Source organism: Xenopus laevis, chromosome 6L, assembly GCF_017654675.1.
Source record: "Xenopus laevis strain J_2021 chromosome 6L, Xenopus_laevis_v10.1, whole genome shotgun sequence".
In the NCBI taxonomy this organism is placed as follows: domain Eukaryota; kingdom Metazoa; phylum Chordata; class Amphibia; order Anura; family Pipidae; genus Xenopus; species Xenopus laevis.
The window spans coordinates 163,630,761-163,656,821 of NC_054381.1; the positions used below are offsets into that span (position 1 = coordinate 163,630,761).

Below are 26,061 nucleotides of genomic sequence, written 5' to 3' on the forward strand. Positions count from 1 at the left end.
TACGGAAAGTCTCGCGGATCACGCGATTGGTCCACGGCGACATCTGAATGCGCACTGTTGATTGGTTGGAGAACGAGTTTGCGGCGTTGATTGGCTGAGCCGGAGATAGCGGGCCGGAAGGAGTTGGCGCTGTCTGAGTGAGGGGAGACCCGGCTGGAGCTGAGCGGAATGAGTGGCCCCGGGGGGAGGCGGCGGAGACTGGGGCTCAGGGGAGGTGAGAGACGGGACGTACCATTCTCTGCTCGTGTCTGAGACCTTTGTCATTGTCGCTCATTAGCTCTGCGCCGACTGCTGCCCCTCCCCCTCACATAGGACATCGCTGTGTGGCCTTAAATTAACTCTCACACTACTGGCTCTCATTCCTTTTATTATTTCTGCCTTTTCACTTATTTAGCTTTTTATTCAGCAGCTCTCCACTTTGTGATTTCAGCCATCTGGTTGCTAGGCTCCACATTCCCCTAGCAACCATGCACTGATTTGCAATTGGTTTTCATGCTTTATTATTTATTATTTTTGATTTATTTAGCTTTTTATTCTGCAGCTCTGTTAGTCAGCCATGTGGTTGCTAGGGCCCACATTCCTCTAGCAACCATGCCCTGATGTGAATAAGAGTTGCACTGGGAGCATGAAGTCAATGAAGAAGCAATGCATTATATGCACAATATTTCTGAGTTGCTGAGGCAGTTGCTGCAGGTTCCTGTAGGGATGTAGGAAGAAGCTGATTGGTGTATGAGGAGTCTGTGCAGAGGGACAGCCAATCAGAGCTGCAGGGGCAGAGATCACGTGCAGCAATACAGCAGCTCTATACACACAGTAACATGTCATGTTGGAGGAACAATGATATAGAGGTAGAAGTGCGGGGCCACAGCTTGAGTTTCTACATTTCTATATTGATGTATAGAAGCAGAGCAATCCATTCAGTAAACTACACTTACAATAAGGAGTAAGAGCTTCATGCCATAGAGACAAGTGGGTGGAGGTCCCTGCCCTGCAGAGCTTACAATCTGCTAGGTGGGAGGGTAACAGATACAAATATGAAGTGCTGCACTTTATACAGTGGCTGACACTACATTATAAGTGACTGAACCTCCACCCCTGCTTCTATTTTTGAAAGTGAATCCCACCCACATACATCGGGGTGACCCCCATTCCTCAGGTTCAGGGATAATGATCAGCTCTTTGCTCTCACACACACTGGGCTAATGAGAGGGGCAACCCCATTCCTTGCAGTGCAGTTTAGTGGCCACTAGGTGGCACAGTGCTGTCGTTCTGCAGGAAGGTTCCTGTTGTCTCACTGAACCGCAGAGGTGCCGACGGCTGGAGCAAGTGGATCTGTTTGGACTGTCACTGCTGTGGAGTTTGTGTCCTCACCTACCTGTCCTACACCTGTCTTTTACCTATTCTTTACCTGTCCTCTACCCCTCCTACACCTGTCCTCTACTCTGTTGTATCAGTATAGTGTATGAGAAATATAGAGTCCACAATTTACCACAGCCAGGTAAAAGATGCAACCAAGGTTCCCAGAGATGAAACGATTTATTCAGACTATCCAGCCCAGAGACAGCAAATGATACAGAGATCTTTCAAAATGTGCCCACAGGTCATACTTCCTTCCTTCTCTCTCTCCCTCTTCTTCCCTTCCTCTTCTCCTCTGCTTCCTACTCTCCCCTGCTCTCCTTCCCTTTCTCTTCAGCCCTCCTTCCCCTTTCTTCTTCTTTCTTCAGCCAAAAACCAACTCCATTGTTCTACTGTTTCTATGCCATTGACCCAATGGGGAATGGTTCTGATTGGCTGATGACAAGTTAAACAGGAAAATCAGCTAATTTCTTTAGATGTCCCTTTTACCAATAACAACTGTACAAACAGTTCCTCTTTGAAATGTAAAAGACCCTCTTCAGATGGTCTCTTGGAATGTGTCCCACCTATTTCTTATCTTGCATTTTATTACAAGACAATGAGCTCCTTTGAAGGAGTCATAAAAACTCAGGATACCTTCTACCTAAGGATTAATTACAATCGGTCTATATATATTACTACATACCCGTCCTCTACCTGTTCTCTACCCATTATTTACCCGTCTTCTACCCGGCCTACACCTGTCCTCCGCCCGTTCTCTACCTGTCCTCTACCCATTATTTACCTGTCCTCTGCCCGGCCTACACCTGTCCTCCGCCCGTTCTCTACCTGTCCTCTACCTGTCCTCTACCCATTATTTACCTGTCCTCTACCCTGCCTACACCTGTCCTCTACCCTGCCTACACCTGTCCTCTACCTGTTCTCTACCTGTCCTCTACCCATTATTTACCTGTCCTCTACCCTGCCTACACCTGTCCTCTAACCGTCCTCTACCTGTTCTCTACCTGTCCTCTACCCATTATTTACCTGTCCTACACCAGTCCTCTACCTGTCCTACACCTGACTGCTGTCTCCTGACCTCGCTGCTCTGATGACATCAATAGAGGTGAAAACGTGAATATCTTGTGCCGGTAACTGGGTTCCATTATATTTCATCAGCCAAATGCATGATCCAAAATGAAAGCAAAGCTGTGGTTGGTTGCTATGGTTTGTTGCTATGGTCAGTTGTACTGGTGCAATTTAGTGGAGAGTGGCACAGTGGGGGAAGGAGGGTGGCACGTGCTATAGAGTCCTGTGCGGAACCAACTTGTTAAGCCCGACCCGCAACCCGGACCCGCAACCTGCATACTTACCCACTTGGACCTGCTACCCGACCCAACCCACAAGTACCTTATCCTCAACCCTCTGACCATCAAGAAACAGAAAGTGCTGTCATTGTAACCCAGAAGTGACATCATTAGAAGTAGGTGTGATCAGAAAAAAGGAGTAAAACTTGCTATTGAGAGACCCGCAAAACCCGGAGAACCACCGACCCGCATCTATACCCGATCCCGAAACTCCTACCTGCAAAGCACAGGGTACCAGGTCACTGCAGGACTCTAATGATGACAGGTCTAATCTCAGCAGGAATGTTGCACACATTTAGTAGTTAATAGTAGTGGTTCCCTGGAAGCTTCGTCCCTGGCCTCCTATTTGTATTAATACTGTATGTACAAATCTGGGAATCACACACACTATGAGCAGGATAACTGCAAATTACGCTTTTATTGTGCGTCCACACGACATGTTTCTGGCACCAAGGTTCTTGTGCAAGTGGGATTTAATCTAAGGTCTAATCTCAGGACAACAGGACAATGGCAGCAGGCAAGACAGGGGCAGATATTGAGCTTTATTAACATGGCGCTGGTACATATGGAATGTGCTCATCTGTCTCTTCCCTCTGTGTCTCTGCAGGAGAGTCATTGTCGTGGCGCAAGCAGAAATCACTGCACATACACAAAGCCCTGACCTCTGATCCTGTGGATATTGATGTGCTGAGGGGGGCAGCGCAGACTGACGGGGGGCTCTTAAGCCAGGAGATCCGCAGAAAGGTCTGGCCCAAACTGCTCAGTCTCAATGTCTTCCATCTCCCTCCAAAACCAGGTAATGTTCCAACTACTCCATAAAGTCCATTAGCTGTACACACCCAGGGGAGTCTCCCATTACACCTCTCTCATTCCAGGTGGTACAGACAGAAGGGAATTATGGAATATGGAGTCTCTCTCATTACAGGGTGGCACAGACAGAAGGGAATTATGGGATATGGAGTCTCTCATTACAGGGTGGTACAGACAGAAGGGAATTATGGGATATGTAGTCTCATTACAGGGTGGTACAGACAGAAGGGAATTATGGGATATGTAGTCTCATTACAGGGTGGTACAGACAGAAGGGAATTATGGGATATGTAGTCTCATTACAGGGTGGTACAGACAGAAGGGAATTATGGGATATGTAGTCTCTCTCATTACAGGGTGGCACAGACAGAAGGGAATTATTGGTTGTGGGGAGCAAAGCTGCTTTTCTCCCCAGCTGTTGGGGTACACTTTTTCTGATTTGTCTGTGTGTTCAGGCCGCTGGGTGCGCTGCAATCACCGAGATTATAACCAGGTTCAGATGGATGTGAGACGCTCGCTGAAACGCTTCCCTGCAGGTAATTTATGGCTGATTTTTATCTCTGGGGGTCAGTACCCTAAATGTGACCTTGGTTTTCCCCTTCCCTTATAGGTTCCACACCAGGATCCTTCCACAGTGATCCCTGTGCCATTCCCTTCCCACTGATCATAATACCCTTCCCCTCCTAGATTGTTAGCTCTTTGGCATAGGAAGGACATGTGACTGTGCAACAAGAGTTCTTTGTTTTGCAGGGATGAGTGATGCAGAGCGCTCGGTGTTGCTGGAGCAGCTCACTGATATGATTCTGTATGTGCTGCAGTCTCATCCTGACTTGCACTATTACCAGGGTTTCCATGATATCGCCGTCACCCTGCTGCTGACAGTTGGACTTCGACTAGGCACAGGCATGCTCTCTACACTCTCCACTCACCACCTGAGGTACTGAGCTCCCACCCTCCGTATACACCTGTACAGCCATTGGCTAGCCTTGTGTCTTCTTCCCTGGGTCATTACACTGTGTTTTACTATAGCGTAGGACTGGCCAGATATGGGATGAGTGTGACGTAGTTGTTCAGCTTAAATATATTGCAATATATGGACAAACAATCCCTGTTTTGTTTAAAGGGTAAGGCATATATAAGTAGCAGTAGCACAAAATGTCTCTGTCTTAAATATATTGATAATGGATGCCGGTGGTATGGGCAGCCATAGCGTGAGAGTCATTCGAGCTGGTGATTGGTTGGAGAGAACACTGTAAGCACCTCCTGTTGCGCAGCTCCTCCATGTTTAGTCTACAGCTCGTGTTGTTGGGGAACAGGTTGTATCATTGAGCAACATAGCTGACTCTCTTTTCTGCTTGGCTTTGCAGGGATTTCATGGACCCCACCATGGACAGGACCAAACACATTCTGAATTATCTCATGCCGCTGATACAGAGTGAGAATAGTGAGCTACACAAATTCCTTTTAAGGTGAATGAATGGGGTTGGGGTATCTGTGCCGCCAGTTGGGGGGCTGCTTATAACCCTACACTATGGTGCATATTTATTAACATTAGAGATAAGCATCACCAGTGGTGTTGCCCATAGCAACCAATTGCATCTTTCCTTTCGTTTCTAACTTGTGACTAATTGCTGATTGGTTGCTATGGGCAACACCACCGGTGATGTTTATCTCCAATATATATTTCTCTTTCAGAAGGACCAGCACTACATACTTCATGAATTCTACTGTTTTATTTAAATAATTTAGTATAGAAATGTCCGTCTAGACAGCTCAGTATGACAGTATAACTTATTGGGTGCTGTATTTCAGTGCCCTTCTCTCCCCTTTTATTCACCCAGCACAGACCACACTGATATTTTGCGCCCATCTTCCCCAGGTCAGAGGTTGGTTGTATCTTCGCTCTCAGTTGGCTTATCACTTGGTACAGCCACGTCCTCACTGATTACCAGCACGTCCTGCGTCTCTATGACTTCTTCCTGGCAACGCACCCCCTCATGCCTGTCTACTGCGCTGCCCAGGTAGGGCCACTATTTCTATATTTATACCATGGAGAAACCAGAAATATGATGGAAACATTGTTTAGTGATGTTATTACCCAGTATCTTTGCTGATGTGTGTTGGTCACAGAACAACCCCTCAGTGACTTCTAATATCCTTATCATTTACAGTAGGGGGTACATTATCCCTTATAATACATGAGTGATACTCAGAGTTCCCTGTATAACTCAGCCTGCAGCCTTGTGCCTTTATATGGTCACAGAACAACCCCTCAGTGACTTCTAATATCCTTATCATTTACAGTAGGGGTACATTATCCCTTATAATACATGAGTGATACTCAGAGTTCCCTGTATAACTCAGCCTGCAGCCTTGTGCCTTTATATGGTCACAGAACAACCCCTCAGTGACTTCTAATATCCTTATCATTTACAGTAGGGGGTACATTATCCCTTATAATACATGAGTGATACATTGTGTATGATGTGTTGTGTCCCTTCCAGATGGTGTTAATGAGGGAGCAGGAGGTGCTGGCGTGTGACTGTGACATGGCTAGTGTACACCAGCTCCTCTCCAAAATCCCCACAAACTTCTCCTATGAATCTCTGGTCTCCCACAGCCTCCGCCTCTTCCAAAGGCACCCGCCATCCCAGCTCATGAAACAGGCTTCTCAGCACAAGCACAAAAGGTAAGTACCTGGGGGTGGGGCTGCTGCAACAGTAACATAGGTAGCTGTCATGCTTGTTACTGAAGCAGGAAAGGGGCGTGGCTGTTGGTTGTTGCCCCCCCTATGGTCTGTCTGAACTGTGATGATTGGCATTGGCCATTGTTTTGCACTCTCTTACTTACCCCTCTGTCTCTCCTCCCACCCCTGCTCACTCTCTTACTTACCCCTCTGTCTCTCCTCCCACCCCTGCTCACTCTCTTACTTACCCCCTGTCTCTCCTCCCACCCCTGCTCACTCTCTTACTTACCCCTCTGTCTCTCCTCCCACCCCTGCTCACTCTCTTACTTACCCCCTGTCTCTCCTCCCACCCCTGGTCACTCTCTTACTTACCCCTGTCTCTCCTCCCACCCCTGCTCACTCTCTTACTTACCCCCTGTCTCTCCTCCCACCCCTGCTCACTCTCTTACTTACCCCTCTGTCTCTCCTCCCACCCCTGGTCACTCTCTTACTTACCCCTGTCTCTCCTCCCACCCCTGCTCACTCTCTTACTTACCCCCTGTCTCTCCTCCCACCCCTGCTCACTCTCTTACTTACCCCTGTCTCTCCTCCCACCCCTGCTCACTCTCTTACTTACCCCTGTCTCTCCTCCCACCCCTGCTCACTCTCTTACTTACCCCTCTGTCTCTCCTCCCACCCCTGCTCACTCTCTTACTTACCCCTCTGTCTCTCCTCCCACCCCTGCTCACTCTCTTACTTACCCCTCTGTCTCTCCTCCCACCCCTGCTCACTCTCTTACTTACCCCCTGTCTCTCCTCCCACCCCTGGTCACTCACTTACCCCTGTCTCTCCTCCCACCCCTGCTCACTCTCTTACTTACCCCTCTGTCTCTCCTCCCACCCCTGCTCACTCTCTTACTTACCCCTCTGTCTCTCCTCCCACCCCTGCTCACTCTCTTACTTACCCCTCTGTCTCTCCTCCCACCCCTGCTCACTCTCTTACTTACCCCCTGTCTCTCCTCCCACCCCTGCTCACTCTCTTACTTACCCCTGTCTCTCCTCCCACCCCTGCTCACTCTCTTACTTACCCCTCTGTCTCTCCTCCCACCCCTGCTCACACTCTTACTTACCCCTCTGTCTCTCCTCCCACCCCTGCTCACACTCTTACTTACCCCTCTGTCTCTCCTCCCACCCCTGCTCACTCTCTTACTTACCCCTCTGTCTCTCCTCCCACCCCTGCTCACTCTCTTACTTACCCCTCTGTCTCTCCTCCCACCCCTGCTCACTCTCTTACTACCCCCTGTCTCTCCTCCCACCCCTGCTCACTCTCTTACTTACCCCTCTGTCTCTCCTCCCACCCCTGCTCACACTCTTACTTACCCCTCTGTCTCTCCTCCCACCCCTGCTCACTCTCTTACTTACCCCTGTCTCTCCTCCCACCCCTGCTCACTCTCTTACTTACCCCTCTGTCTCTCCTCCCACCCCTGCTCACTCTCTTACTTACCCCTCTGTCTCTCCTCCCACCCCTGCTCACTCTCTTAATTACCCCTCTGTCTCTCCTCCCACCCCTGCTCACTCTCTTACTTACCCCCTGTCTCTCCTCCCACCCCTGGTCACTCACTTACCCCTGTCTCTCCTCCCACCCCTGCTCACTCTCTTACTTACCCCTCTGTCTCTCCTCCCACCCCTGCTCACTCTCTTACTTACCCCTCTGTCTCTCCTCCCACCCCTGCTCACTCTCTTACTTACCCCTCTGTCTCTCCTCCCACCCCTGCTCACTCTCTTACTTACCCCCTGTCTCTCCTCCCACCCCTGCTCACTCTCTTACTTACCCCTGTCTCTCCTCCCACCCCTGCTCACTCTCTTACTTACCCCTCTGTCTCTCCTCCCACCCCTGCTCACACTCTTACTTACCCCTCTGTCTCTCCTCCCACCCCTGCTCACTCTCTTACTTACCCCTGTCTCTCCTCCCACCCCTGCTCACTCTCTTACTTACCCCTCTGTCTCTCCTCCCACCCCTGCTCACTCTCTTACTTACCCCTCTGTCTCTCCTCCCACCCCTGCTCACTCTCTTACTTACCCCTCTGTCTCTCCTCCCACCCCTGCTCACACTCTTACTTACCCCTCTGTCTCTCCTCCCACCCCTGCTCACTCTCTTACTTACCCCTGTCTCGCCTCCCACCCCTGCTCACTCTCTTACTTACCCCTCTGTCTCTCCTCCCACCCCTGCTCACTCTCTTACTTACCCCTCTGTCTCTCCTCCCACCCCTGCTCACTCTCTTACTTACCCCTCTGTCTCTCCTCCCACCCCTGCTCACACTCTTACTTACCCCCTGTCTCTCCTCTCACCCCTGCTCACTCTCTTACTTACCCCTCTGTCTCTCCTCCCACCCCTGCTCACTCTCTTACTTACCCCTCTGTCTCTCCTCCCACCCCTGCTCACACTCTTACTTACCCCCTGTCTCTCCTCCCACCCCTGCTCACTCTCTTACTTACCCCCTGTCTCTCCTCTCACCCCTGCTCACTCTCTTAATTACCCCTCTGTCTCTCCTCCCACCCCTGCTCACTCTCTTACTTGCCCCTCTCTCTGATCCCTTCCATCTCTCTCCCCATCTGCTCTTTCCACACTCCCCGTCCCTCCATCCCCATTATTAATTTTCTTACCTCCCAACATCCCTTTTCATGCGTTTCTTTTCCTTTTCTTGTTTTCCCCTCAGTTTTTCCGTTGCATCATTTCATTCTCTCCAGATCTCCAGCTCCACTCAGCGGCCAGACTTCATTCTCCAGAGACAGTTGCAGTCGGAACCTCCTCGTTCTCTACCCCCTCGTGCACAGAACCCCCTAGTGAAACTTGCTGTGTGGGGGCTTTCTGCCTCAATTGGGGCTGCGGCATTTGCTGTGGCTCAGAGCGCCCTTGAACTGGGCCCCGAATTTCTAATGGGACTTTTCTGAGAATCCAGGTGAGTAAAATATGTTGTGTGAGTAACAGGTATATACTCTCTCTCTTGTATTCTCTCCTTCACTTCCCTGAGACCCCAGTGCTTAACCCCATAATTGCAGATAATTGAGTGCTTAATCACATTACATTCTCTTATTTCATGTACTGAATATCTAGGTGAATAACAGTCGCTGGGACGGCTTGATGTTACTCTTCCCTATTATATACTCCCGCTGCTCAACACATACTGAACTGCCATGTTGTTTCTGACAGATTGCTGATTGAAGTTGCTGCTTGGGGATTTTAAAGCTTCCAATGTTTTCTTGTGTAATTAGTATTAATTGTGCAAATAATGTGTCCCTGTGCCCAGCGTTAGTTTCGCTCTGACTGGGCAGTACCACTTGGTAGTACCACGGGCATCAACTCGTGTCCCTTTTTCTTCCAGATTGGGAGGATGAGCAGAAAGTGGAATTTTCATACCACCTCGTTCCCATGATTCCCTAAAGCATTGCTTCCTGTTGTGCCCACCCTAAGCCATGCCCTAGGTGTCCCATCAGAATACATGTTGTGCCCGCTATCCTGAAGGCACAATGCTGGTACCACTCCATACTGGGAACCTCCTGCTGGTACCACTCCATATTGGGAACCTCCTGCTGGTACCACTCCATTTTGGGAACCTCCTGCTGGTACCACTCCATATTGGGAACCTCCTGCTGGTACCACTCCATATTGGGAACCTCCTGCTGGTACCACTCCATATTGGGAACCTCCTGCTGGTACCACTCCATATTGGGACTTCCAGCTGGAAGCACTGGAGTTACCTCAATCACTGCAATCCGTCAGACCATTGCACTCCTGTTCCCAGCATGCCTTGTGCAACTGCCACACAACTCTTTCATATTGGACTTGTGACACACACACAGTGGCAATTGGTGCCAGGGCTACAGAAAGGGGTCCCACTGCTGCCGCTCCCAAACATAATAGGAATCAGTGTAGTGGGGGGGTTTGTTCTTCAGTCATCACTGTGCCCCCAAAATATCCTCACTGGTGCCAAATACACAGGGAACACTATGGGGCACTCACGAGTCACGTGGCATCTCCTGCATGGTTAGAGCTGCTTGTTTTTAAGGGATATGCCACCCCCCCCCCTTGTTCTCGGGGACAATACTGGGGGGCACTTTTCTATGTATTTCTGGTATATTTAATAAAAGAAAAATCAGTGAATGTGCAGGTAATGGTGTATTTGTCTCGTATGTGCCCCAGTAATCTGCCCCAATAGTCCTCACAGGCTCCTAAATGCGTCAGTGTTGCCCCACCATGTGCCCAGCACTTTCAGCTTTGATCCCTGGGTGCAGTCACTATAGCAACAAGCAGGGTCCTGAGCCTCGGGACATAGACCCAAATCTATTTGAAGCTGTCACATTCAGGCCCCCGAAACCAGTGTTACATGTGATTGAGTGGGGGTCTCAGTCCTGAGCAGTTCTGTTGTGTGAAGCAGATGCTGGTGTTTAATTAGTATATTAATGAATTATGTTCAAGGCACAGCAGCTGCCATTTACTAATGAGATGAGTGATTAACCCCCATGTGATATAGACTGACAGTTGGGAAGCTTTGGGCACAATAAAGATATAAAAGCACAAAAAAAAGCTGCTCATGTATTATAAGGGATAATGTACCCCCTACTGTAAATGATAAGGATATTAGAAGTCACTGAGCGGTCTGTGACCATATAAAGGCACAAGACTGCAGGCTGAGTTATACAGGGAACTCTGAGTATCACTCATGTATTATAAGGGATAATGTACCCCCTACTGTAAATGATAAGGATATTAGAAGTCACTGAGGGGTTGTTCTGTGACCATATAAAGGCACAAGGCTGCAGGCTGAGTTATACAGGGAACTCTGAGTATCACTCATGTATTATAAGGGATAATGTACCCCCTACTGTAAATGATAAGGATATTAGAAGTCACTGAGGGGTTGTTCTGTGACCATATAAAGGCACAAGGCTGCAGGCTGAGTTATACAGGGAACGCTGAGTATCACTCATGTATTATAAGGGATAATGTACCCCCTACTGTAAATGATAAGGATATTAGAAGTCACTGAGGGGTTGTTCTGTGACCATATAAAGGCACAAGGCTGCAGGCTGAGTTATACAGGGAACTCTGAGTATCACTCATGTATTATAAGGGATAATGTACCCCCTACTGTAAATGATAAGGATATTAGAAGTCACTGAGGGGTTGTTCTGTGACCATATAAAGGCACAAGGCTACAGGCTGAGTTATACAGGGAACTCTGAGTATCACTCATGTATTATAAGGGATAATGTACCCCCCACTGTAAATGATAAGGATATTAGAAGTCACTGAGGGGTTGTTCTGTGACCATATAAAGACACAAGGCTGCAGGCTGAGTTATACAGGGAACTCTGAGTATCACTCATGTATTATAAGGGATACTGTACCCCCTACTGTAAATGATAAGGATATTAGAAGTCACTGAGGGGTTGTTCTGTGACCATATAAAGGCACAAGGCTGCAGGCTGAGTTATACAGGGAACTCTGAGTATCACTCATGTATTATAAGGGATAATGTACCCCCTACTGTAATGATAAGGATATTAGAAGTCACTGAGGGGTTGTTCTGTAACCATATAAAGGCAGAAGTTATACAGGTTAAAGACATGTGACTGGGGGTGGTGGTTCCTGTGGGCTGATGCTGGTACACCAGGAGTTAAGTCTCAGCATTATTATATATGTAAGAATACAGCACACGTATGACCGGCTCATGTTGCCCCATTTACCCTTCAGTGAGAGGTGTAGATCCCCATATAAAGGAATGTTGGGAATATTAAATGGCATCTCCTAATAATTTGTAGCTATTGGAGAAGAGAAAGACTCAAGTAGTAGGGCAGCCTTTTATTGGTCAGATTTATTCATATGTCTGCACACATTTGTTATTCATGAACTGAAAGAGAAATAGAATAAAGTTGCTTATAAAGAGCACGGCCGGTTACCTGCCTCATTGGCACAAAACACTGGCTGAGAGAATGTATGGCAGTCACTGTGCCTCATTGCCTTAGTTATTGTGTGTTCCCTATGGGGCAATGCAGGAGTAGAACTGTGGGTAACCATTGCTTGACATGCTGTGCCCTGACACATACTTATTCTTCTTTCTGCTGCTTCCATGAACATAATGCTGACCTCTCCTTCATGTCTACACATCAGCTCTTGCTCTAGGTTCTTTTTAGATGATCGCACTTGGCATATATCTTGTTTCAGGATTGTTGTTGGAAGTTGTCTTGTTACAGGAATGTTCTTGGTACATTGTCTTCTTGTTAGACGGTTGTTGTTGGTAAATGAAGTCTTGTTAGAGGAATGTTCTTGGCATACATCTTGTTAGAGGGTTCTTCTTAAGGTATCTTCTTGTTAGGGGACTGTTCTTGGCATATGTCTTATAAGAGGGTTGTTGTTTGTAGACGAATCCTTGTTAGACTAATGTTCTTGCCTTACATCTTCTTGTTACAGGGTTGTTGTTGGTAGATGAATTCTTGTTAGAGGAATATTCTTGGCACGTCTTGTTAAAGGTTTGTTGTTGGGAGATATCTTGTTAGTGGATTGTTCTTGACATGTTTTCCTGTTGGAGGGTTATTGTTGGTTGATTAATTATTGTTAGAGGAATGTTCTTGGCATACATCTTCTTGTTAGAGGAATGTTCTTGGCATATGTCTTATTAGAGGTTTGTTGTTGGTAGAGGAATTCTTGTTAAAGGAATGTTCTTGGCATATGTCTTCTTGTTAGAGGGTTGTTGTCGGTAGAGGAATTCTTGTTAGGGTTGTTCTTGGCATATGTCTTCTTGTTAGAGGGTTTTTCTTGAGGTATCTTCTTGTTAGAGGAATGTTCTTGGCATATTTCTTTTTTTAGAGGAATGTTGTTGACATAAGTCTACTTGTTGGTATATCAATTCTTGTTGGAGGAATGTTCTTGGCATATGTCTTATTAGAGGTTTGTTGTTGGTAGAGGAATTCTTGTTAGAGGAATGTTCTTGGCATATGTCTTCTTGTTAGAGGGTTGTTGTCGGTAGAGGAATTCTTGTTAGGGTTGTTCTTGGCATATGTCTTCTTGTTAGAGGGTTGTTCTAGAGGAATGTTCTTGGCATATTTCTTTTTTTAGAGGAATGTTGTTGACATAAGTCTTCTTGTTGGTATATTAATTCTTGTTAGAGGAATGTTCTTGGCATATGTGTTCTTGTTAGAGGGTTGTTGTTGGTAGAGGAATTCTTGTTAGGGTTGTTCTTGGGTTATGTGTTCTTGTTAGAGGGTTTTTGGTAGATGAATTCTTGTTAGGGTTGTTCTTGGCATATGTCTTCTTGTTAGAGGGTTTTTCTTGAGGTATCTTCTTGTTAGAGGAATGTTCTTGGCATATTTCTTTTTTTAGAGGAATGTTGTTGACATAAGTCTACTTGTTGGTATATTAATTCTTGTTAGAGGAATGTTCTTGGCATACATCTTCTTAGAGGGTTGTTCTTGAGGTATCTTCTCATTAGAGGATTGTTCTCGCACATGACTTATTGTTTGATGATTGTTGTTGGGAGATGAATTCTTGTATGAAGATTGTTCTTGGCACATTTCTTCTTGTTAGAGAGTTGTTATTGGGAGATTCATTTATCTTAGTGGGATCTTTTCGGGAGATGAATTCTTGCAGGCGATTGTTCTTGGGAGGTACTTTGGAAGATTTGTTAGTGGATGGTTGTTCTCAGGGGATCAACTCCATTTAGCTGGTTTATTCTTTGCTGTAGGTTGATTTCTCTCTAACTTGGGGAAACTTGCGTTCGAGTTCATACAGGTCGGAACGTGAGAAGTGGAGGTTTTTCCGGCATTAAAATAAATCGAAAAACAGTCTTAATGTCGTCTTTACTAACAGTATTGATCTGGAAGTTCTTGATCATCTAGAAGGGTTAAAAGTGAGATATGATTACTGCTGCTACTAAAGAGGTTTTGGAGTCTTTGACTGTTCTTTAGTTTCCCCAATATAATCTCTTTTTACTTCTCCCCAGTACCTTATTAGTCACATAGTCACATTCTTTGCATTCCCTTTTCTGATTTTAGATTTTAAGCTCTAATGAACAGGGTCCTGTTTACCCCCTTGTATGTAAACTGTATGGTCAAATTGGGTTGATAAGATACCTCAATCCATCAAGTGCAACTGCTCCAAATGAATCCCAGTGCACAACACACATATATATATACAGTATATATACACACAATCATACAGACCTATCTATATACTCTCACACATACAGTTGTGCATGAAAGTTTGTGAACTCTTTAAAATGTTCTATATTTTATATGAATGTGACCTTTATATGAATTATTATATTTGGTCATGTGTTTATTTATTATCCACTAACATATGAGTGCAGCAATATCTGCAACTAATCGTTTGCGCCTGTAACTGTTGCACATCAGTCCTGCACATTGTCTCAGAGGAATTTGAGCCCATGTCTCCCTAAAGAACAGATTCAGCTCTTGGATGTTGGTGGGTTTCCTCACGTGAATTGCTCACTTTAGGTCTTTCCACAATATATCAATTGGATTAAGGTCAGGACTTTCACTTGTCCATTCCAGAACATTTACTTTATTCTTCTTCGACCATTCTTTGGTAGAAGGACTTGTGTGTTTAGGATCGTTGTCTCACTACATGACCCACTGTCTATTGAGATTCACTTCATGGACAGATGTCTTGACATTTTCCTTTAAAATTCTCTGGTATAGTTCACAATTCATTGCTCCACGATTGATGGCAAGCAGTCCAGGCCCAGATGCAGCAAAACAGGCCCAAACCAGAACACCCCACCACCCTGTTTTTTAGATGTGATATGATTCTTATGCTGGAATGCAGTGGGGTTTTTCTCCAGATGTAACGCTACTCATTTATTTCATCTGTCCACAATGCATCCTTCTGGTTTGTCCATATGATCTTTAGAAAACTGTAGACTGCAATATTTTTGGGGGGAGAGCAATGGTATTCTCTTTACTATCCTGGCATACACACCATTGCTGTTCGGTGTTCTCCTGATGGTGGACTCATGAACATCATCAGTTGCTTAGAAGTTACCCTAGGTTCCTCTGTAAGACACAGCCTTGCAGTTGAAGTTTTCTTTGATGATCGACCACTTCTGGGTAGTAGTCTTGAATTTCCTCCATTTGTCTGACTGTTAATTGGTGGAATCCAAACTCTTTAGAGATCGTCTTGTAACCTTCTCCAGCTTTATGGTCATCAGCAACTCTTTTTCTGAGCTCCTCAGACTCATCCTTTGTTCCAGCCATGGTGCGCATCCACAAATGTGTTGTAGGTGTCAGGCTTTGCTGGATCCCCATTCTTTAAATAAAATATGGTCTCTCACCTGATTGTCATCCCATTGACTGAAACACCAGACCTTGATTTCACTGTCAAATTATTTGATAACCCTAAGGATTCACTTCCTTTTGCCACATGCAGATATGTTATTGGATCATTTTTTCCAATATATATATGAACAAATATAATAATTCTTGTTTAATTAGTTTAACTGAGGTTTCTTCATCTACTTTTAGGACTTGTTTGAATCAGATTATGTTTTAGGTCACATTGGTCTGGTGCGGGTCGAGGTTTTCTCAACTCATACATAACTAGTTCACAAACTTTCACCCAAGACTGTACACACATACCTATACAGTCCTATCTATACACTCACAAATATAACTATATGTACTGATATCACTACTAGCTGAAGATCACAATAGCTGTGAACCTTATTCTTGTCCTTTACTGTACAGCGCTACAGAATATGTTAAGGCTATAGATACATGTTGCTAATAAGACTCACATGCATGAGGAAAAGCATCATCTCTGTCTCAGCGATCCTGCGGCCAATGCATTGTCGAGAACCAAATCCAAATGCCAGCGCCTTGAAATTTGTTTCATCTCTGCGCATCCAGCGAGCAGGGTCGTAATGCAGGGGATTGGGAAAGAGCTGTGAGCTGCGCCCCAATGGGTAGAGACCCACTTGCACTAGAGTCTGTGGATGGAAACAACCTTAGCTTAAAATTCAATAGCCCCTTTTCCTTAATATCCTATCAATATTCCAAAATAAATCTGTTGACTGTAGGCAATGTGGGCACTTACCCCTGCTGGGATGTGGTAATTGTGCAGAACAATGTCCTTTATAGGGTAACGCTGTACTGTGATCCCTACGGGGTAGAGCCTACGGAAGGGAAATACAATGTTTATACTGGACAAGTGTCTGCTTCTCGCCATTCAGGGAATACTTGACCGGGATTCAAGAGCTCCTCATAGGGAATACTAGAGAGGTTTGTACTGTTCAAATAGAAGGAAATGAGTAGGTACAGACAATATAAGTGAGGACTGAATGAAAAGAGTGGAGTGATCTCAAGGAACAAGATCATTAGAGTCAATTCACTGTTCAAGAAGGAAGAGACAGACTCCACATTGGAACAGCTTGTTCTTATGTCTCCTGGACATAGAAAATTCAAAAAGAAGGGGCAGAAGACGTATCAGTACGCCCTTTAGGGGTTTCAGAAAAGGGTGAAAGTTGAATAACGGATGGGGTACTTTCATTTATGTCTGTTTTATGGAAATGGGGCCAGGGGTCTTAGTTATGGTTCACTTGGAAGGCCTTGGGGTACTAACCTTAGGGTTTCTTTGATGGCACCTTTCAGAAGAGGCATTGAATTGAGTAACTGGTTCATATCTTTTGGATTCTGGCTTTCTGCTCTCTTTATCTCTGCTCTGAGTTCCTGTTGTACCGACGGATTCCGGGCCAGTTCAAAGAGAGTGAAGAGGAGCGGCATGGCTGTCTATAAACAGAGACTTAGGGTTAGGGGTATGGAAGGGACATGGGGGGATATTCCTAAATTCTAGAATGCACACTTACCAGGCTGAAGACTGCTGCTATTCAGCCCCTCCCCTATTTATCTTACAGTCTCTCATTCAAACTACTACATGGTTGCTAGGGAAAGTAACTAGATATCTTCTGCAAAAACCAAACTGGAAAGCTGCTAAACCAAAAACGAAATAACTGAAAACCCCACAACAAATAAATCAAGACCAGTGGCAAATCAAGTGCCATCAAACACCAGATGTTGCTCAAACATCAGATAGGGCCACAAATTCTGGGCTGAACGGGGATCAGGGCTGTGAATGGGCCATTGCAAGACATTGACTTTTGGGTCCAGGTGAAAATTCCTGGCACTATTTGCAGATATATCCCTATAGCATTGGGGTAGGTAACCCCTTGAGCCCATCTTACCGTGTCCACCCCTCCAGCCATCAGTTCTGTCACGTTTGCCTTGATGGAATCCAGAGGAAGCTCTCCCTGCAGTAACAGTTCAGCCATGATGCCTGAGTAGCCCCTCTCTTGCCCGAGGCAGAACTCTTGGTAGATATTCTGGATACATCTGTCCGCTGTAGAGAAAGAAGTAGGATCCAGAGTACAAAACATGATAAGGACTCCAGGAGTTGCCCCCAAAACCGTCAGTTAAACAGCAGCTGAAGGACAGTAGTTTGGACATCTCTGATTTTTGTAATTACAACCATTGTTAGGGGCCCTTTCTCTCAAAGTTCTGCATTCTGCATGTCAATGATTCTGAGCTCCCATGGATCTGGGAGAAGCCAACTAAAGCCATAAATAACCCTGAAAGTTCTCCATCTCACCTTGCTGGAATATAATGTCCCAAGCCTCCATGTGCTGAGTCCAGAGGGAACTGTCCATCAGGCGCAGGAGCTGGTGTGGCAGGTACAGCAGAGGTAGCGTGGTTTTTATCATTGTCTCAACAGCTCGGATGAAACGAAGAGAATCCTCATTGGGGTGTTCCTCCAGGAGCCCAAGGCGTTGCCCATACAGAACATAACCGCTGGCTGTGGGAACACAGGGCAAATGCTTATGTGGGGGGGATTGGGCTGTATTGTCTGGTTTGTTTCACTCACTGAAAGGTCCTACAGGCAGAAGGGACCCATTTCACACAGAGCCTGTGCTCCATCACAGTGTTACAAGGAACATGGGAACCCTCACCCTACCGGGCATGCTTTTTGCCACTCCCAGAGTTTTGGAGGTCCTTCACTCAATATATAGGGTATCATTAACAGAGTAGCAGCCCATCCAGCCACAAAACTTTTAAACCAGCTTACATAAACTCTGGGTCTCCAGAGTTTATGCACCTGACATGATAGAGTGTGATCAAGTACCAATAGATCTAAAGGGTAATCAAATAATTGTACCATAGGATATGGGTTTGCAAATACTGATGCAACAATTGCCGGTGGTAGGACTACTGGGTGGAAGTGGCATGGACACTGTCTATTTTCTAGCTGGAAAGGACTTGAGGGACCTTAGGGATCATGATAGAACAATAAGAAACAGAATGGGCAGATTATTGCAGAGGACTGAGAATTCTTTGGGTATTTGGGTGTCAGGAGAAGAAACAAATTACAGTAAAAAAAAACTCCAACCTTCCATTGTAAATCGGAATAGATCAGCATAAAGGTCCACTGTCAGTGTCCCCCGGGTGTTTTTGTTGATTCGTCTCATCAAAAAGGACACAAAGTCATTGGCCACCTCATCCAGAAAGGGAAGGAACTTCTTCACCCCAGCCAAGCTCAGCACCTCCTTGTTTAGGATTAAGCGATCTGAGCGCCACTCCTCTCCATTACTGAGTTACAGCAAAGAGGAAGAGGAGTAAGGAAAAGATGGTGAAGAACGTGTGGTGTATATAGGCTCATAAACAAAAAGAAGGGATTGATGGAACAGTGGAGATGAGACCAAAGCTGAAAGACTGAGAGAAAAATTTTATGTGCATACAGATTCCCCTCTGAAGCCCCCTGTGAAGTTACTGTTGGGCTTGTGGAGGATGTGGTGAGTTATAGAATATAGAGGTTGCACACAAAGAGGAGGGAAGTGATGGGACAATGGAGAGGAGAACATAGCTGAAAGATTGTCAGAAGATTAGTTTACTGGTGGATGATGTGGGAAAAGTATAGAAAATAGAGGCTGACCCACAAAGAACAGGCAAGTGGTGGAACAATGGAAATGAGACCATAGCTGAAAGGCTGGCAAAGTAATAAGTTATTGTTGGGTGGGTGGAGGATGAGGTGAAGGGTAGAATATTGAGGCTGGTACACCAAGAGAAAGGAAGTGATGGAACAATGGAGATGAGACTGTAGCTGGAAGCATCAGAAAATGAATGTACTGTTGGGAGGGTAGAGGATATGGGGAAGGTGTAGAATAAAGAGACTGCACACAAAGAGGAGGAAAGAGATGGAGCAATGAAGAGCAGCCCATATATGAAAGCTTGTCAGAAGATGGAGTTACTGTTGGGTGAGAGGAGTGAAGAAGGTGTAGAATAAAGAGGGACGTGATGGAACAATGGAGATGAGACTGTAGCTAAAAGAATCAGAAAATGAATATACAGTTGGGTGAGTGGAGGATGTGGTATAGACTATAAGGTATAAAATATAGTGGCTGCACACAAAGAGGAGGCAAGTGATGGAACAATGGAGAAGAGGCCAATGTTAACTACATGGCTTGAAGCTTCACTCACAGCAGGAAGACCCCACACTTGTGGTTGCGCAAGTCCCTGTGAGCTGCCCACACCCCGATCCCCATCCTGCGTGGAAATATGCCCTCTGATTGGAAGAGCCGTGCTACATCATGAGGATGGATGATATTCACACTGCTGTGAGTTCCAAGGTTCTCCCTGCCAAGAGACACAACATAAAAATGCAAAATGTGTAAGATGATGCTTCTAGCACATCACTAATCCAGAGTCACTAGCACAGACTTACTATTCCAGTAACTAGTGTACAATCACTAACTCAGAACTCAGAGTCACTAACACAATCACTAACCCTGAGTCACGAGCTCAGGCTCAATATTCCAGTCAATAGTGGACAATCACTAATTTAGAACCCAGTCTCTAGCACACAATCACTAACCCAGAGTCACTAGTACAGGCTCACTATTCCAGTCACTAGCAGACAATCACTAACTCAGAACCCAGTCTCTAGCACACAATCACTAATCCAGAGTCACTAGCACAAAATTACTAACCCTGAGTAACTAGCACAGACTCACTATTCCAGTCACTAGCACACAATCACTAACCAAGTCACTACCACACAATCACTTACCCAGAGTCACTTGCACACAATCACTAACCCAGAGTCACTAGCACAAAATAACTAACCCTGAGTAACTAGCACAGACTTACTATTCCAGTCACTAGCACACAATCACTAACCCAGAGTCACTAGCACAGACTCACTATTCCAGTCACTAGCCCACAATCACTAACCCAGAGTCACTAGCACAGACTCACTATTCCAGTCACTAGCCCACAATCACTAACCCAGAGTCACTAGCACAGACTCACTATTCCAGTCACTAGCACACAATCACTAACTCAGGACCCAGAGTCACTTGCACACAATCACTCATCCAGAGTCACTAGGGCACAATCACCCTGAGTCTCTAGCACAGACTCACTATTCCAGTCACTAGCACACAATCACTAACTCAGAACCCAGAGTCACTAGCACATAATCACTAACCCAGAGTCACTAGCACACAATAATTAACCCAGAGTCACTAGCACACAATCACTAACACAAACTCACTAGCACACAATCATTAACCCTGAGTTACTAGCACACAATCACTATTGCAGAGTCAATAGCAAATAATTGTTAACCAGAATAACTATAGTGTGAATTTCAATCCGCATGCACTCACCCTCTTACATCCATGGGTCCTAATCCACCAGTGCTACAACATATAAGGCGTCCCCGGATCCAGACGTATTGTACATAACTACAGTGATTAGGAATATGGAGCACACAGGTGGTTTGGAAAAATCACGCCTTCTTTATTGAAAAAGTAATGGTAAAATCATCCGTGCAGTACCAGAATAACTAGCACAAAATCACTCACCCATAGTCACTAGCACACAATCACTAATCCAGAGTCACTTGCACATAATTGCTAACCAGAATCACTAGCGCACAATCACTAACCCAGAGTCACTAGTACACAATCACTAACCCAAACAGACTAGATGATTGGGGGTAAATACTAATTTGGTAAATGCTGTTCTGTATGTGGCACCAGGCTGCAGTATAGGGCTTGTTCAATAAGGTTTGTATTGAAGAGGTAGGTACCAGAGTGTAAGTGCAACGTTAGAAGGTGTTCACTTAAAGATGAGGCTCAAGCATTGAACGTGACCCTCCATGACTATATGTATGTGCTGAAAGGGTAGGTTCAAGGTAGTTTGTACATGGAAATATTTAGGTGTCCACTTGTAGATGGGCTCAGGCTCTGAAGTGGCCTTCATTGATGAGGTGCCTGTTTTTCAGTGTTGGTTTTCAAAGAGTAAGTACTAGATTGAGGTGCTTACCTGTATATGGGTCCAAGGTTCTGGAAGTGATCCTCCATGACAAGATGCAAGTGTTGGAAGCTGTTGTTCTTCCAGTAACGGGCTAAGTTGGTCCAGGGGTTCCGCCCAGTGCAGGGAATATCTTTGAAGGGAAGGGTCTGGGCTTTGGCAGGGGCCAGGCTTTGGGAATCATGAGCAAGTTGAACTGTGGAGAACCTTGTGGCCTCAGTCCTGAGACATCTGACTGATTCCCAAGAGCCAAGTCCCACCACACAGGAGCGTAAGTGCCCAATAGCCCTGATCTCCAGCATGGCTGCAACGTGTGGTCCCTCAGCCCTGCCCTATGCTCTGCTCCTCTCCCTTGTCTCCTTTTTTATCTTCACTCTGTATCCATCTGCCTATCCCTTCTCCCCATCCCTCGGATGTGCTGCCTGGGTGTCCTGGTGTCCCGCTCTCTGATGTGTCTAATGCCTTTATCTCCTACTGAGATCTTTCCATGAGCAAATCCCCCCTCTCACCCTGAATCGCTTGTCTGACCTTGAGGCTCACACTATCTCATCACTAAATCTTTCATGATACAATTCCACAGGATCACTCAGCCAGGCACTGTATCCACTACCTACTACTTTCTCCTTGGGGCTTCTACAGGGTGGGATAGAAATGTCCCCAGTAACAAAGGTGTTTTATCACCTGATTACGAAGGGACCTGCCAACCTGAGTGTTTCTTTATCCCAATGACTGAGAACTGGGAATAAAATTCTTTACCAAGAACCCTATACTTATAACTATCTGCCATTCAGCTGATCATACAGAGAACCCACTGGATGTCCAAGGATTATTCTTCTTCTCTTTTGAATAAAAGTTCACTTATACGTCATAGTGTGGCTTCTTCTAAATGTCTTTCCCTATAGACTATACAAACCTAGAAACAACTTGATGTTAAAATATTCAGCTCTTCTAGGTACTTTTTGTTGTGATGTTGCTCTGATCAAACAACGGATTTTTATTCCAGCTCGTTCAAGAACCTACTAGGAATAACTCTCTTTTGTACTTGTAATAACTAACAATACTGAACTCATCTCTAACATTTGTGTGGGTGAGGGGCATTTAGGGAATAGTGATCATAACATGGTCTCCTTTGAGATTCTGTTGCAGAAGCAATTCTATAAGGGACCAACTAAACACTAAGGGGCATATTTATCAAGGGTCCAATTTCGAATTGAAAAAACTTAAGAAAATTAAGAAAATGAAAATTAAGTCAAAGTTTTTTTTTGGTCAAATAGGTCAGTTTTCGATCAAATTCGGCCGAATTCGAATGGAAGTTTTTCCTCCAAAAAAACTTTGATTTTTTAAAGTCCGCCAATTGAAGGTTCTAGAGTTCTAGGAGGTCCCCCATAGGCTACAACAGCAATTCAGCAGGTTTTAGATGGCGAATGGTCGAAGTTGAATTTTCAAAGAGACAGTACATGATAAATTTTGATATTTTAATTTTTTTAAAATTCAAAATGAATTTGAACTACTCCCTAGTTGAAGTAGACATAAAATAGCTCGAAATTCAAATTTTTTTCATTCACCTCGACCTTTGATAAATCTGCCCCTAAATTTTATCTGTGTAAACTGATAAATGAGCTGGAGAGAGTGCAGAGACTTAGTGCAACTCAACTGGTTAGAGGGAGGGAAGAGTTAAAAAGAATGGAAGTGATAGAAAAATGAATCTTTCTCCAATATAATAATGAGGCTGATGTAGGAGAGAGAACGTTTATTGGTAAAACTCTGCTGAAGGATTTTCTGGGCATCTCAGCCGATGATTCTTGTTCTGGCTTTAGAGACAACGTCAACTTCTGGAAGAGCCTCTGTGACTGATGAGGAAGATTTGCTGCAAGAATGTAGAACAATTGTGATAGATCTCAGCATTTGCCCCATCAGATAAAGGTGTTTGTTTTTATTCTGGCCAGTCCAGACCCTGCTATAAGTGTGGGTCCAATAGGAACCTGGTCTATAGATGTGACAGCTCACAGTGTAACACTATGGGACACACCAAGAAGGACTGTTCATCACTTGTTCTTCAGGTAAAAGATGGGGCTCACAAGGTGGCAATGTGGGCAAATCTGAGGTGACTGATGACTCTAATGACCAATGGGAAGAGGGTAAGATTCATTGCAAGGAGGGAGCTGATACAGAGAATGTCTCAAAAAGAGTCTTTTTTGCTTCATACAAGAGACACGACTAAAAGAGAGTGGACTTTGGGGCCTTCCTATTGGTCCTTTGGATTAGGGGAATATGAGGGACAGGATTCTTGTGTAAAACAAATGATTTTTCAGTTGATAAAATAATTAAGATTCACCCTGGTTATTGTCTCCTATTAGATCTGACCTAGAAAAGTACCAGCTATTGTATCACTTAATGTTTATAGGCTGAGGAAAATCGCCCATAGGAAAGATCAAACCCTATTGTTTTACATGTAAGTTTTTGGCTATAGGAGGAGATTGTGTCAGCAGTACGGACAGGACCAGGGATCGTCTCTCACTATCACTATATGATGAACCACTTGGAATTGTCTTGGTAGGGGGATCCCTATGTTAGAGGGATCTGTATGGTAGGGGGGATCCTTATGGTTGGGGATCAGTATGGTAGGGGGATCCTTATGGAAGGGGGATCCATATTGTAGAGGGATCCGTATGGAAGGGGGATTCTTATGGTTGGTGGATCCGTATGGTAGAGGGATCCTTATGGTAGGGGATTCTTATGGTTGGGGGATCCATATGGTTGGTGGATCCGTATGGTAAAGGGATCCTTATGGTTGGGGGATTTGAATTTGTATGAAGAGAAAGTGAATCAGGAATGAACATTTTTATGATGATCGTGGGGCCTGTCTTGCCTCTGTGATAAAATCTTGTGGGAAAATGGAAAAACTGATATTAAGATTTATCAAAGGTCGAGGTGAATTTTCGAATGAAAAAAATTCTAATTTTGAGCTATTTTTTGTGTACTTTGACTAAGGAATAGTCCAAATTCGATTTGAATTTGAAAAAAAATGCGAATATCAAAATTTATCATGTACTGTCTCTTTAAAATTTTGACTTCGACCATTCGCCATCTAAAACCTGCCGAGTTGCTGTTTAGCCTGTGTGGGACCTCCTAGAACCTATTTGGAGTCAATTGGTGGACTTTGTAAAATCTATTTTTCTTTTTCTGGGAAAAATTTCAAATCGAATTCAATTGAATTCGCTATTCTTTCGATTCGTATGATTTTGGCCGAATAAGGACCTATTTGATCAAAAACAGACCTATTCAGCCTAAAAAAACCTTTGACTTAATTTCGGTTGGTCTTTTTGAATTTGAATTTCGAAGTTTTATCTATTCGAAATTCGACCCTTGATAAATATGCCCCTAAATGTAGAGCCAAGAGAATGAGCAGTGCTGAGTATGTGAGAATACAGAAGTATTTGGGACATGGCTTTAACCCTCTATTGGATCAGGAGACTGAAATGCCATTGTCTCTATCTAGTTTATTAAAGGTCACGTTGTGTTTGGTTTTTTACAAACAAATTGAGTTTTTCAAAGGTACTTTTACTAAAAAATATAGAATTTTTTGAGATTTTTTTTATGCCCTGAAACTGATAAAAGCCCAAATCCAAAAATCCTGCAGCTAAAACCTGTCTAATTCATGTAGAATCAGTGGCAGAGGAGCCTTCAACCCTCTGAAGATCTTTTTAGCCTTCATGATTTATGGGTCTTTTACTTTGATTTGCACTCGAAAACTTGATAAATTCAAGGTATTTAAGGTTTTTCCCCCTGATTGCATTCAATAGAGTTCTTTACATTTGGATTTTGTCATAAATAAGCAGACATTCAAGTTTTGAGTTTATTCGATGTAGAAAAACCTCCCAAACCTCCCAAACTTGACCTTTAATAAATAACCCCTATAATGAGACTTTGAGTGTCATTTACTTACAATCAAATTTGGACTTTTTCTCCATGAATCTCTAAAAATTGTGGTTGTGCTTTTTTCATTTATAAAAAAAAGTTTGAAAAATTCGAGATTTATGAAGTGTAAAAACCACGAAAACCACTAATAAAAAACCACACCAAGTGGTGGTAGACAGGGAGATCAGTTGCCTAACAAAGTCGCCCAAAGTCGCCTCACAAAGAAAATTCGGAAGAGTTCGGGATTCTCAAGTGCCGTCCCGTCAGCAATTCATATTGTTTCTGGCAGGAAGGCATTTCAGGGACACTAGTCGCTCACAGTAGAGAAGATTTTTTTTCTGGGCACCACCTAAAAGCTGTTGAGGTCCTATAGAAGTCAGTGGGAGCTGCGCTGTTCCTATTGGACCATTTAAATCAATTCCAACTTCGGGAGGTTTTCTGATTTTTTTTTATTCTGCTAGGAATTGTCTGAAAAACTTTAGGTTTAGTGGTTTTAGTGGGGGTTTTTTTGTGTTGTTTTTTTAGCACACCCTTCAGTGTAATTTTGTGTTTGTACTTTTTTATTCTGATCTTTTCATTAATGTCA

At 44.6% G+C, this 26,061-nt stretch overlaps 2 protein-coding genes across 2 annotated transcripts; one reads left to right on the forward strand and one right to left on the reverse strand.

Moving 5' to 3' along the window:
* The first annotated feature begins 108 nt into the window (after window positions 1–108).
* On the forward strand, window positions 109–10,338 carry tbc1d20.2.L (TBC1 domain family, member 20, gene 2 L homeolog). The gene is given in 9 exon segments (NM_001093485.1): window positions 109–214; window positions 3,310–3,498; window positions 3,968–4,048; window positions 4,263–4,449; window positions 4,880–4,981; window positions 5,392–5,533; window positions 6,017–6,201; window positions 8,894–9,136; window positions 9,560–10,338. Coding segments are annotated over 8 exon segments (1,167 nt in total). The 5' UTR covers window positions 109–168; the 3' UTR covers window positions 9,129–9,136; window positions 9,560–10,338.
* A 3,413-nt stretch (window positions 10,339–13,751) lies between these two features.
* On the reverse strand, window positions 13,752–22,066 carry LOC108718624 (cytochrome P450 11B, mitochondrial). The gene is made up of 9 exons (XM_041566759.1): window positions 21,570–22,066; window positions 19,719–19,874; window positions 18,631–18,830; window positions 17,836–18,039; window positions 17,432–17,586; window positions 16,813–16,979; window positions 16,288–16,366; window positions 15,989–16,180; window positions 13,752–14,068 (listed from the first exon to the last, which is right to left on the reverse strand). The coding sequence occupies exons 1-9, from the start codon at window positions 21,857–21,859 to the stop codon at window positions 13,958–13,960; spliced, it is 1,554 nt and encodes a 517-aa protein (XP_041422693.1). The 5' UTR covers window positions 21,860–22,066; the 3' UTR covers window positions 13,752–13,957.
* Between the last annotated feature and the right edge of the window lie 3,995 nt (window positions 22,067–26,061).